Source organism: Dreissena polymorpha, chromosome 4 (genome assembly GCF_020536995.1).
Source record: "Dreissena polymorpha isolate Duluth1 chromosome 4, UMN_Dpol_1.0, whole genome shotgun sequence".
Classification (NCBI taxonomy): Eukaryota; Metazoa; Mollusca; class Bivalvia; order Myida; family Dreissenidae; genus Dreissena; species Dreissena polymorpha.
This window is the reverse complement of record NC_068358.1, coordinates 144,187,127-144,202,710: the sequence shown is the minus strand read 5'-3', so window position 1 is coordinate 144,202,710 and position 15,584 is coordinate 144,187,127. Positions and strand designations below refer to the sequence as shown.

The window sequence follows — 15,584 nt, the reverse complement described above, 5'->3', positions numbered from 1 at the left end:
GGATCGGCATTTCTTGTTATATTCCATGTCCGTGCATTCAAAAAAAACGACGATCTTGTTTGTTTTGAAAACGACTATTTTAAACACGAAATGCAATTTGTAATTATATACCCCGTTCCATGCTAAGTAATTTTCGTTCCATGCTAAATACTTTACATACTTCTTTTTAATTTTTAAATGAGACATTTATTGTTAAGTGAATTTAACCATCACAGCGTGCATATAGACAACAAACATATTATCCTCTTCTCGTGACAAAACCAAAACGTTCGATAATCCTCAAATTTATGTAAAACGTATCTTTTTAAGTTTGCATATTAGATGTTTTATTTGCATGCATCCTACTTCCATACAAAATTAGCTAATTATATTGAAGCCTCGCTCTTGGGAAAAAGTACGCACAGGTTAATCTGGGTCGACACTTTCCACCTAAACTGGATTTTCACTAAGAAGAGACTTCCTCCTAACGGAACGTTTACCATGACAGAAACACAACACATCATAAATAGCACACATCATACTATCACAAACACAAAGCATATCATGACAGAAACACAACACATTATCAATAATACACATCATACCATCAAAAACACACAGCATATCATGACAGAAACACAACACACCACCAATAACACACATCATTCCATCACAAACACACAGAAAACCATGACAGAAACACAACATACCATCAATTACACACATCACACCATCACAAACACACAGTATATCATGACAGAAACACAACAATCCACCAATAACACACATCATGCCATCACAAACACACAAAAAACCATGACAGAAACACAACATACCATCAATAACATACATCACACCATCACAAACACACAGCATGTCATGACAGAAACACCACACACCATCAATAACACACATAATACCAAAACAAACACACAGCATATCATGAAAGAAACACAACACACCATCAATAACACACATCATGCCCTCACAAACACTCAGAAAATAATGACAGAAACACAACATACCATCAATAACACACATTACACCATCACAAACACACAGCATAGCATGACAGAAACACCACACACCATCAATAACACACATCATACCATCACAAACACACAGCATATAATTACAGAAACACAACACATCACCAATTACCCTCCTAATACCACCACAAACACACAGCATATCATGACAGAAACACAACACACCATCAATAACACATCATATCATCACAAACACACAGCATATCATGAGAGAAATACAACACACCATCAATAACACACATCACACCATCACAAACACACAGCATATTATTACAAAAACACAACACAACATAAAAAAACACTCCTCATACCATCAAAACACACAGCAAATCATGACACAAACGCAACACACCATCAATAACACATCATATCATCACAAACACACATCATATCATGACAAAAACACAACACGACATCAATAACACACATTATACCATCACAAACACACAGCATATCATGACAGAAACAATACACACCATCAACAGCACACATCATACCACCACAAACACACAGCATATTGTGACAGAAACACAAAACACCACCAATAACACACATCATGCCACCACAAACACACAGAAAACCATGACAGATACACAACATACCATCAAATACACATATCTCACCATCACAAACACACAGCATATCATGACAGAAACACCACACACCAGCAATAACACACATCATACCATCACAAACACACAGCATATCATGAACGAAACACAACACACCATCAATAACATACATCATGCCATCAAAAACACACAGAAAATCATGACAGAAACACAACATACCATCCATAACATACATCACACCATCACAAACACACAGCATATCATGACAGAAAAACACAACACACCATCAATAACACACATCAAACCATCACAAACACACAGCATATAATTACAGAAACACAACACACCATCAGTAACTCATCATATCATCACATTCACACAGCATATCATGAAATAAACACAACACACCATCAAGAACACATCATATCATCACAAACACACAGCAAATATGGCAGAAACACAACACATCATCAATAACACACATCATATCATCACAAAGGGACTTCCTCTAAACGGAACGTTTACCATGACAGAAACACAACACATCATGAATAGCACACATCATACCATCACAAACACATAACATATCATGACAAAAACACAACTCACCATCAATAACACACATCAAATCATCACAAACACACAGCATATCATGACATAAAAACGAGAAACCATCAATAGCACATCATATCATCACAAACACACAGCATATGATGACAGAAACACAACACATCATCCATTTTACACAGCATACCATCACAAAAACATAGCATATCATGACAGAAACACAACACATCATCAATCACACACATAAAACCATCACAAACACACAGATAACCATGACAGAAACACCATACACCATCAATCAATAACGCACATCATACCATCACAAACACACAGCATATCATGAAAGAAACACAACACACCATCAATAACACACATCATGCAATTACAAACACACATAAACTCATGACAGAACCACAACATACCATCAATAACACACATCACACCATCACAAACACACAGCCTATCATGACAGAAACAAAACACACCATCAATAGCACACATCATACCATCACAAACACACAGAATATTGTGACAGAAACACAACACACCATCAATAACATACACCATACCATCACAAACATACATAATACCGTGACAGAAAAACAACACACTATCAATAACATACATCAAACCATCACAAACACACAGCATATCATGACAGAAACACAACACACCATCAATAGCACACGGCATACCATCACAAACACACATCATATCATGACAGAAACACAACACACCATCAATTACACAAATCATAACATCACAAACACACCGCCTACTATGGCAATATTAGCCTACAATTAAAACACATATGATATGATTTAAAGCCACATATTTTCAATGAAACATCCGATATATCAATAGTCAACAGGAGGCCGACGAGGCGTTCCATAGACATTTATAATTCTTCTTCTTTGACTAGTGTTCACCTTATACAGTAAACAACATTATATCGAACATTTTCAGATGTAGCTAACAACTAACCCATATTGCACACCAGTTAAGCATTGGGTTTTATAAACATTAAACTAAAGAAATAAATATTATTGCGTTAAAAAGGGAAAATTTTCACGTAAATTGTACACATTTCGGAAAAGAGATCGATCCGTCAAAGTCGCCTACAGCTGAAGTTGAAAGCAAACACCGATCGACGCAGAGAAAAATCAAAGCGCTGACGGCTTTTAAGCTGATCTATAGTGTGTTAACAGAGAGCATTGTAGTACCGCACTTTGCTGTAAACCCAAAATCGGTCTTCAAAATCACAGATCGACCTCATGCTTTGAAGAAGTACAAATAGAGAGAGACAGGAAACGTAGTTTTGTTTAATCTCGCATATCTTCAATTCGTCACTTCTATCATTCTTATTAAATGTACGGTCATCATCAGCATCATATTATCGTAATTCATCAACAATATAATCATCAATGTCACCGTCATTTATATTAATCTCAACATAAATTCCACCGTCTTCATATCTTTACCTAATACAACATGTGTTTGCATTGGAATCGAAGAATAGTAGAATTTCACTGCAAATCAGTGTATGGTTGTGGTCACATAACAATGTGTTTAGACAAACGAGTCGCCTAGTGCAAAAATGATGTATGTGCCGTATGCGACCAGCGTAACTACATTTACAGCCAGCGCATTTGCATTAGGCGGCTCAAATCTAAATATGACGTTTTGTAACAGGGGTCTTTTATTTTTCTTTGTCTTTAAAATATAAAGTGGGGGAAATTCTGTCATATTTACAACAGCCACAAACAGTAAATTAAATGTGTGTGCACAACTTCTTATTTCGCGCCATTTTAGTAATCACATTTAAACACGAAGACAATCGACATACAGCCATGATCCAATCATTTTATAGTCCACTGATCAGATGGCAAAGGAACGAAAACTCATGAATAATTCTTGAAAAAGATAGTTTAGCCTCGTTCTTGGAAAACTGACCTCCATGTATGAGCGTCAAGTGTCGTCCCAGATAAGCCTGAGCAGTCTATTACGGTATTATTTGTTTCAATCAACTCTCTTCTTAGCGGAAATCCAATAAAGGGATGTACGGCACTTAGCGCACATGCATTAGCCAAGTTACCTAGAACGATGCTCAATTGGACAGAACCAACAAAAGCAAAAGGTAGGACTAGTAAAGCTAGCAGAGCCATACAAATACAACATTGATTCTTTTAATTTGTTTTGCAGTTAGTTCGTAGAGCTATGTACAGTAAAAACTCTATTTACGACCACTTCGGTATTACGACCAACTCGGTAAGACGACAACCATTGTTCAGTCCCGATTTTTTCCTTCTATATTTCAATGGTCGTTAGACTCACTAATCCAACCAACCCGCTAATCCGCTATTACGACCACTTTAATCAGTACCAATGAACGAAATTGCTCGAAATTGACACCCACCAAACGACCAGTAATTTTCATACCTTACTAGATTTTGGTGTTGTGGTTCGATCAGGTTTTTGTGACCCAATTGAACACAATTCACCACAACGGTTTTTGGCATCGATTTGCGCCGCAGGTGTTAGATATTCTGCACTTGTTATTCTTTTTAACTCTTGATTCTTTATTGAAAATTAGCTATTATTATCGAGTCGTTGATGGATAAATTGGTTATTGTTTGGTAAGGGTAGCGTTATTCAATTGAACAAAGATGCTTACACATGGACAAAGTTTTCATTCATATTTATTTTGCTGCTTTCATCTTAACACACATACTTTCCAAAGTCCAGTAATATTATAATCAACAAGCAAATTCGTCGAATTGATATCCCTCGCCAATATGCTTCTGGACACAAAAGTGTTATATTTTACACTCAAAAAAGCAGTTTTCAAGACACAAAGGGCCATTCCTCCGTTAATAACAGATGGTATACAATGACATTTTGCGTGCATAATCCTCTTATCCATATATATACTCATACCAATTTTAAATGAAATGCGCAAAAACACTTCAAGATTTGGCTTGACTGACGGACGAACGGACGGACAACGCAAAAACAATATCCCTCCGCCTTTGGTGGGGGATAACAAGATACTAGCGAAACCGTTAATGGCTTCGCCCGTGATAATTAGAAATTATGAAACTACATCCCTGCTTGTATAGTGTGTATTGGTCACCTAAAAAGCTAGTCGCAAGTGCCTGTCTGTGCATGATTCACTCATCTTAATAAATACCAATAATTTGACAGGCATGCAATTTAAAATATTCATTGACTATTTGCTTGCTCATCCAAGTAATATGCATACCCGACGTGGTCTAATTAAAAGGAAATGCACAAAATTATCTTACGGTGAGTACATCAATTTGACATTTCCTCCTCGAGCTAGGAAATATTAATATTAAAATTGTCCATAGTACGATATACATGTACATTAACATATCTTTATCCGAAATTTTAAACAAATTGATATTTATAAGAAATTAAGAAAATAAGTATTTTATATTATCTTACAGGATATTTAATAACTATTTTTGTATTAAGGCTAAGAATTTCCATAAAACGTGATGGTTAAATGCAACATCACTACATGTTTAAGCGGTAAAACATGTATGCCACATGCATACGAAGGTGATATTTAAAAGAGGTGTACGCCAGCATTAAGAATGACGAAGTGGCCCTTGTTTTGTGGCATTGCAACGACAACAATGGCAAATTTTGTTCCACGCGTCCCTCGCCATATCATTTACATGCGCTTTACAAATCTTGCAAGACTGTGCTCCGTAAATAAAATGTCTACCTTATCTCAGCGCGCTTGTAACGATTTGCTGTTGATCACATTGAACATTTAAAATGATAAAATCATTAAAATGTAATTTCAACAAAAACCTCGACCCTTTATCGGACAACACCATCATACGATTTCTTACTTCTATCGGTAGCATGTATGGACCTCATAGCTTCCAGGCAAGTGGTGATGATCAGCTGTAAATTTCACCATCAAAATAATACAAAAACACACATCGCATGAGATTGCAATCTCTTTAACCTGCCAACCTATCATTAAAATTTAAAGCTGAAGGGCATTTTTAAGCGTTATCGCGTCATACAATTCTTTCGAAAAAAGATACGCCCGAGGCATAATCAAATTTTGCTTATTGTTAATTACTTAGCGAATCGGTGATGCAAGCTTCCTAGCCTTGATGTCAGTTATCTAACAGATGAACAACGAACATATTGACGTCTTGAACTAAATGCTCTTGGCGCTTTGATGTTTTATTTAATAAGCTGATACAGTTTGAATGTTAACGAATCAGATGCTTGCCTGGTTTATCGTCACGGTGCGCCGCTAGCGGGCAACACAGCTTAGTGTACACATCGGGTGCGGTTCAGTAAGGATTAGACGTTTACGCACAGTTTGCGAACAATAACCGGAAAATGGGCGAGTGGCAAAACGGATTGTTTGGATGCTTTTCTAATTGTGGCGTTTGCATCATAACATATTTTGTCCCGTGTTTGACTGCTGGACAAACTGCTGAGAAAGTAGGGGAGTCGTGTTGCCTGTACGGATTTCTCTCAATACTGGGACCCATCGGAATCTGGTCACGTGCAAAAATTAGGGGCAAAGTGAGGGAAACGAAGGGTATCGATGTAAGTGGTCTTTGTTGTTGTCAATTTATAATAGCAAAAATGCTGTAGTTAAATTATTTAACATATATAAACTTACATCTATCTAATTTATATCTCATTAACTTAGAAATACGCTCGTTAATAAATACGAAATACAAATAATAACGTGTGTACTCTTGGAAATATTAAATACGTTTTTTAAGGGATATGTTCACCGATTTTGGCATGTTTTGACATTTGTCACTAGAAGCTTTAAATTGATAAATGTAAACATCAGAATTAAAAGGCTCCAGTATAAAACTGCAAAAAAATAAAGAGAGTAAAAATTGTTCAACGATTAAACCATTCAGCCATCCGTGCAGTTACCCATAAAATGTAATTTTATACCGCCATCCAGGTCGTTTCACAAAATATTACAATAACAAGAGAACTATCTCAATTATTCAATCGTTTTGCGTTGGTAAAGATTATAAGTTTCAGGTCTTAAATCGTCAAAAGATTCATATTATGGATAACTTAGGGCATGTTCAGTATTATTTTTTCCTCGAAAAAAAAACCACAACTACAACGAAAACATGCAAATCTGAAACGTTTGTTTTTCAATTTTGTCAATTTACCAAATCGTGAACATGTCCCTTTAAATTGTATTAATGATTGCCTCTGCACACACATATGCAAATGAAGACGTAACAGTGAATTTCACGCGGCAGCGGATATTTTTTTTTAATTTGTGTTGGGGTCAAGGGAGTCAAGGGGGCTTAGAAGGGATACACAATAGTACGACTGATTGATGATGCGCGCGAGGTAATTCGCGTTCTAAGTATTCATCAGTATCATGCTTTAAAGGACCATAAACTTGGATGATAAGCGATGCTTTGTATTACTTGTTTCGAAATGTTTATTTCCAATAACAATATACAGTCGAGGATAATACTGGACATATTTACTTGTTTACTTGTTTTCGTCTCTCACTTTTCGTAAACCCTATCTTCATTGTAAATCATATTTCGCTTAAATTATGTTTTTATCATGATATGCTGTGTGTTGTGTTTTGTAGCTTAAAGCTATGTTATGTAAAGTAGTCAAGGGTTGATTTATTCATATACCCTTTCATATGCAGTAAATGGTACTCTAGAATTTGGTTGCACAAGGGCAATTTTGGATAAATCTCGATGCAAAATAGGTCTGGAAAAGTAGGGCCGTTTATCTCCTGGGGCTAATTTACCGCATTCCATTGTACATGTGTATAACCATGTTATTAGTGCGGCTATTATAGATTGCTCTCTCGGTCCGATGGGAATAGTGGGTAAAGTTTTAAAAAACAAGGCAATTGATAATTCAGCAATAGAATATCTTGACAATATCTAGGCCGAGGTTGAATCTATGACGTTACTACTTGCTATTGGAAGTATCCTAAGTAACTGGTCACGATATCAATGTGAAGAAGTAGAAACCGATTTGCTTGAGTGGTCTATCAAAGCCAACAACGCAAAACAACCACTGAAACTATCGATCGATTATGACACGGGTTACCTATTCTCAAACGATCTAATTTTAACCTTTCGTCCCTTGGGGCCGTACATTGTAAACATTTAAGAGTAATGTGAGGAATGCTAAAATGCACTCGCGCATTACAGCATATGACTATTTTTTGTCCATATATAGACGCATCTTAATGTAAAATGCAGACAACATTCGCCTGGCTAAGTTGCTTTTTATGTCCCCCACCCACTATAGTGGGGAACATATTGTTTTTGCCCTGTCTGTTGGTCTGTTGGTTGGTTGGTTTGCGCCAACTTTAACATTTGCAATAACTTTTGAAATATTGAAGATAGCAACTTGATATTTGGCATGCATATGTATCTCATGGAGCTGTACATTTTGAGTGGTGAAAGGTCAAGGTCATCCTTCAAGGTCAAAGGTCAAATATATGTGGTCAAAATCGCAAATTTTATGAATACTTTTGCAATATTGAAGATAGCAACTTGATATTTGGCATGCATGTGTATCTCATGAAGCCGCACATTTTGAGTGGTGAAAGGTCAAGTTCAAGGTCATCCTTCAAGGTCAAAGGTAAAAAAAAGCGGCGCAAAAGGGGACATAGTGTTTCTGACAAACACATTTCTTGTTATATTCAGGAAAATACGATAAGCTTATGTGTTAGCATTTCGTTCATTACACACGAGCGACTAACGATATTTTGCGCGATACACGAAGCGACACGCGATATTTATCACGATATATCGCCTTTTGGGCTACCTACACAAGGGCGATATTTCGTGGTACATGTACATTCTCGCGCGTCGCTTCGTCTATCACGAGAAATTTAATGTGTCGCTTCGTGTGTCGCACAAAATATCGTGTATCGCTTCGTGCGTCGCTTTGTGTGTCGTGTGTCGCCCTTGATGAAGGAAGGACGAGATTATAGATGGCACTATCCGAATTCCGTAGTTTATAATGCAGTGATTGCGGGTCATTCACTCAGCATAAATCATGTATGACAGAAGTTTCCATTTACATCATATACCACGTGGCTCTTTATTATTTACTTTAAGCACTCTATGTAGCCTTTGCATTTTCAGTGAAGCGATTGTTTAATTTCCTTGGTTCCGTAAACTATATAATTAACCTCAAGGGTGTCTATGGTTCCTTTGGTGATTACTTCCCGATGGACTGATGTTATCGGTATTATTTTCCATGTATTTTCAGGGTTCCTTTGGTGGCGACTGCCTGATGGCCTGGTTCTGTGGTCTATGTGCGCTCGTCCAGGAGGCAAATGTAAGTACTCCCTAATGGATTCATTAATTGATTCATTCATTAATTCATTGATTAAGTAATTCATTCATTCATTCACATATTCATTAATTAATTCATTTATTCATTCGTGGAAGTATTTGAGCCTCGCTCTGGGAAAAGCGGGCGTTATGCATGTGCGTTAAGTGTCGTCTCAGATTAGCCTGTGTAGTATGCACAGGCTAATTAAGGGCGACTTTTTCCTCCTTGGTGTTTGTTTAGAGGTTTACCTCATGTAAGAAATATTGAAAATGTTATCAAAAGGGCCCGTTAACATGACAGTCACAAAGTGCACATATGTACAAATAAGCTTATCGATGAGGGATAGATTAAAGAATAGTATAGTTGACACACGGCCGGGTATGTTTGTATTGGTCCAGCAAATGTGTTTATACAGTAAAATCTCTTATCAAAAGGTTTGACAAAGTTTGTCAATATGTGGGTGGATTGTTTATCCCGTTCCCAGGGCTTCATTGATTCAGTATCTTTAGTAATCTAGCCAACCAGCAATTAGCACGCATAAAACACTGACCAATGGAATTCATAACTGAGTTTCACGGGGCAAATGTTAGCGGGAAATAATCAGTTAGCATATAGATCTAGAGGTGAACAGATGGAAAAAGACACAATCATGTAGCAATCACAACGTATTTGTACAACTGAACATATTAGTTATGTCAGATATGAAACTGGATTGGAAACTGATATATGATATTGTTGTATATTTTATCCCACATTATGCAGAGAAATTAACATAAATAGAGAGGGACGGACTTATCCCATGCGTGACACGGGAAAATGGTAGTTAATGCAAATCTCGTCATCATTGCAATACGCGCATGACGAGATATCGAATGATAAGCTACACACCAGTAATTTAAGAGTAATGAACATTGTTATAACTATGTGTCGTTCATGAACTATGAACGATAACGTGACACAAAAAACATAACAGTGGAAAGTGTCGTCCCTAATAAGCCTGTGCGAACTGCAAAGGCTAACTTTGGAAGACACTTTACGCACATGCATTAAGCTTGGTGTTTTCCAGAGCGCGGCTCATTTGCATACAAATGACTTCTGGTATTTCAGTTCGCAGTTTAATTGACTATTATTTCAAGAACAAGAACTTAAGAACTAGCTTTACGTCCTTCACATTGTTTTATATTGAGAAGAACTTAGACGAAGTAGTTGGACAAGTGTCATTTTATTTAGTCCTCTAACTATGTCATTCTTGCCCGTAGAAATTGACTACATAACTTAATAAGTAAGGAATTAGGATATGTACCAATAATGAGCACATACTTGTGTCCAACCTGTATTTACGTGAAAAATCACTTATAGATATTCTACTAATTAGTGATTTCCCACCATTTAAAAATGTAGATACGCATAGTGTAACGCTCTAAAAGATGGTGTGATTTTACAAAATATGTCTATAAAATAGACAACATTAAGATGTAAGTTAATATCTAACCGCCAACTATTCAACGACCCTTATAGTCTTGAGCATTGGAGCACAAAAATGTCTCCGTCAAACAAAGCAATGGCATATTCGGGCATGATCAGTGGCTCAATTGTACATATATTATTTAGTGTTCAAGGGAAGCTGTAAAACACTCAGAGAAAAGGCAACGCCCAAAGCCAAAGAACAAATTTGACATGCATTTCGCAAGATGCTTAAGTACCGCAATTTCCGGCTCAACAAAAACTGGTTTCGCGATTAATCAATCAAACAGCTTAGGACTCCACAAACATTGCAAAAACACTCGAGTTCACTGCCCGCAACTTGCGAAAGAGTGTGTACGTCATACATACTGATTTTCGTTGTGATAAAATGTGCGCCCGTTTGATTTTGATTGAAGTGATTAAGATTTTACATCCATGACTGCGGTTCAACATCAACGTTTAATTATGGGCATCCGTAAACACTAAATATAATATATGTTATTAAATATTATATTATGTTATTTCTTACTTACGGGCTTGGATGTTAAATCACCAAGTTGCAGTACTGTAAAGCCGATAGCTAGGCTTGCCTTGCAATGGTGATCCACAGCAATGCAAACAGATTTTCAATGTCCGTAAAGAAATATCAAATTAATTTATGTGGCCCACAAAATACACCACTTATTCGGATATACATCCGGAAATATAGCGAGTTTTGAATGTGGCATAGTTGTTCCGAATTACTAACCAATAAATATATATATTTGATATCCTGCAAAGGCGAGAACGCGATTCGAGAGAGGGAAGTTGCGATTTGCCGTATTGTATTATCGCGTCGTTTAGTCGTCGCGTTTTCTAGTCAACCTGATCGCATTGGCATTATCTTATTTATGCGGGGCTAACGGAATAAGGTTCATTCTATTCAAATTAAGTGACATGACAATTAATTGTCACTATTCAAATTTCTTCATGGAGAGGCTTTTAATAAAATGTCTTAACGTCGAATAAATAAAACTTAATGTTTTCAAACAATATAAAAATAAGCTCGAACACAATCTAGTCCACACAGTGCAGTCCACATAGGCTAATCAGGGACGACATTTTCACTTTTATTGTATTTGTAGTTTACAGGAAGACTCTTATTGACGAAATTCCATTTAAGGCGGAAACTTTCGTCCCTGATTAGACTGTGCGGACTTCAAAAGCTTATCTGACACGACACTTTACGCACATATATTAAACCCGTTGTCTAAGAGCGCGATTCATTTGTTGTTTTTTTAAACGAAAGTGAAACACACATTAGTGCTCGCTGGCTCAAGTTTCAATTAATTTCACGGATTAACGTCTTTGGTACAGCTGTGAGATGGTTTACACAATTGTAACCTAGATACAAGTTGACTTTACATACCTAAGTGGTTATAGTAGCAACGTGAAACGATTGTGTGTATCTAATTCCTCGAAAAACATCTTAAGATTAAAATGAATCATATAAATACTATCAACCAAGTATTCGTTTCGCCCAAGTTATATGGCTAAACATTTCAGCCGCGACCCATTTATGGTAATACTAGTAGAACAGCGAATAAATATAGTTATAAACACTACGACAATTTGAGATCAAATACATTGAATTTTAAAGAAAATATCAGTGTTGCCTCCATTTTAGTATTTAAACTCTAGTTTACTAATTATTTGACTATTTGTGTCTTAAGATAACCCATTTCTTGCAAATAATACTTTTAAAAAAATGAGCCACGCTCTGGAGCCTGTGCATTCCGCACAGGCTAATCAAGTGCGACACCTTTTCGCTTTTATGAATTTTTTGTTTAATGTACGCCCCTTCTAAACGAAATTCATTTCTGTGCGGCCTCCAAAGGCTCATCTGGGACGATAATTTACGCGCATGCATTAAACCCGTTATTCCAAAAAGCGCTACTCATAGAAAAGACATTTATCCAACAATTTTCACCGGTAATTTGTATAGATCACCGGCTTTCCGATCTTTACTGAAGAAGTTTCCATTCATAGTCATATTAACGCAACATGTGGAAATTTTAAGTCAAACGACACATTATGTACTTATTCATCGCAAAATCAACCTCTTTGTACCCACTGATTGATTATCTTCAAATATATATATGCGCATCTATACATCGCCAAATCTCTTCCACTGTATAAAATGTATATATTATCGCCAATCAAACCTTGAACATCAAACCATCGCGAACATCAAACCATCGCCAACATCATTCCCTGTTTATCCGTTCATCGTCCGATCACACACTGTGTAACCACCCGTCGCCATATCACACATGGTTTCACACACAGGTGGTGAGCGTGTGGCTATGATATTAATTAGTGAAAACATCATTTAGAATAAAAAATACATATTATAACGAACAATCAACTTTTCTGGAAAAAAAATCACTATCAAATATATATATAACAAGGTATCCAACTCAAATCACCCGAAAACGGGGTGCATCGCTTTGAACAGCCATAACGTTATTAATTGTGCAGCGATTTTTACGATCTTGGTCTTATTCAACGCAAAAAAATTCCTTTCTGGAAATGTACATGTCTTGCAATATTTTACAAATGCTGTGTCAACTTTTAAAAATAACACGATACACAACTCGCGTGACCTACTTAACATCAATCAGACAGGTTAAATGAATAAAATCTTCACGGAGTAAAGGGCATTTTCCCTGCAAAGTTCACGGACCTTGATACCATAATTCAATAAAACGTATGAAAAAAAAATCATTCTTACCGTGCTTGCCGTTGAATGATGCATCAAAACTAATTGTCCAGCGCCGTTTGAAACCTTTGTTTACATACATTTCAACTAACCTAACATTTTAAACACACGAGTGATTTCATTGCTCCAATGCGAAGGTGTGTCTTTACAACTTAAGATTTCATTCATTATTCCTGTCTGATCGGTGTCAGATAGATTACGCGAGTTGTGTACCGTATTATTTCTTAAAATTTTACGAAGCATTTGTAGTTATATAACATGATATATACATTTCTAGAACAGAAATTCATTTCTGCGTTGAATAAGACCAAGATCGTGAAAATCGCTACACAATTGATGAAGTTGTGGCTGTTCAAAGCGATGCACCCCGTTTTCGGATGCCTTTGAGTTGGACACCTTGTTAAATATATATATATATATATATATTTGATAGTGAAAACTTTTTTTTCAGAAAAGTTGATTGTTCGTTATAATATGATTATTTATCATTCAAAATTATGTTTTCACTAATTAATATCAAAGCCACACGCTAACCACCTCAAAATTACACACAGTTTATCCATCAATCGGCAAAACAATTCACACGGACACCATTAGTCAATAAAAAGTCGAATCACTGATAGTGCATGTCTTCTTATGGTTTTATTCGGTCTCTACCAAAACAATCAATTGTTTTTGGTTACCAACTTGACTATTTGATTGTGTATTTTTGTCAACTTTATTACATGTATTTTCTTGTGTTCGGTTATCAACTTGATTGTTTGATTATGTTCTGTTATAAACTTGATTATAGATTGTGTTTGTTTAATATCAATTGAATTATTTGATTTGTTTCAACTTGTTATTTGACTGTCATTAATTTGATAATTCAGGCGCTTATTCATATTATTGAAGATTTTTTCTGCTTCCTCTATTGTTTATTCGTGAGCTTATAAGGAACTGCGCTTGTTTTGTCTGCACCTCTTATATGTATGTATGATCTGTGGTTTTCAGGAACTCGGTGGGCATCAAGGGATGTCCATGGTGCGAGAATAGGAACCGGGAACCATCGGCATCATCTTATGACGTCATGCTTTCATCCCTGCCAACGTCAACATTGAAACGGAACAGCAACGAAAATGAATTGGACAACTTTTCTATTGATTATAGTTACTCTTTGTTTACCGCATAATATACAGTCGTATTTCTTGTGAAGATACACTAATAATGGTTTTTTTGTTTCAATATCAGAACGCAATTTATGTTTTGCCAATCTGTTAAACAATCTTTGTTATCATTCATTTTTTATTTATTTACAAGTATTTCAAATTTCTCAAAATAAACTGTGATCTACGCAAATTAATTATTATTTTTTGCTACTTGATGTACGTGCGAAATATTTTATTATGTCCGAATGTACATTATGTTAAGTGTAGTATAGCATTTAGAAAACGTGTTTCTTCTTTTTTTACGCCTTTTGTATTTCAATAAAATTATATAATTGTGCGCTTGTTTTAGTTTAATTCTTTTCAATTTCAAGCAGGCTAGAGTCATTTTAAGCAAAATCGAAGATGCGAGCCGTTGAACAACCATTTCACGAACAACCTACAAATTGCGTTTCATAAATGGCTTGCGTTTTTGAAGGGACTTACTAACATCGACCTTTTTTTCTCGATCGTTTATAAGTGTTAACACAGATTAATACTAATATTTTTCCCAGTTGAATATTCGTTGCTCGTTACAACAAAACTCTTAATAATTAGATTATTTACTGTATACAAGAGTATATGTTCGCTTCCTTGATAGAAAATGTTTGACATTGTGTGTAGAAATTAATAATTCATCATTGTTGAA

The 15,584-nt window shown here is 36.0% G+C and overlaps 1 protein-coding gene across 1 annotated transcript; it reads left to right on the top strand.

Moving 5' to 3' along the window:
* The first annotated feature begins 6,471 nt into the window (after nt 1-6,471).
* Nucleotides 6,472-15,236, top strand: LOC127877764 (uncharacterized). Its single transcript, XM_052423979.1, has 3 exons — nt 6,472-6,772; nt 9,461-9,529; nt 14,745-15,236. The coding sequence occupies exons 1-3, from the start codon at nt 6,560-6,562 to the stop codon at nt 14,784-14,786; spliced, it is 324 nt and encodes a 107-aa protein (XP_052279939.1). The 5' UTR covers nt 6,472-6,559; the 3' UTR covers nt 14,787-15,236.
* Nucleotides 15,237-15,584: the final 348 nt, after the last annotated feature.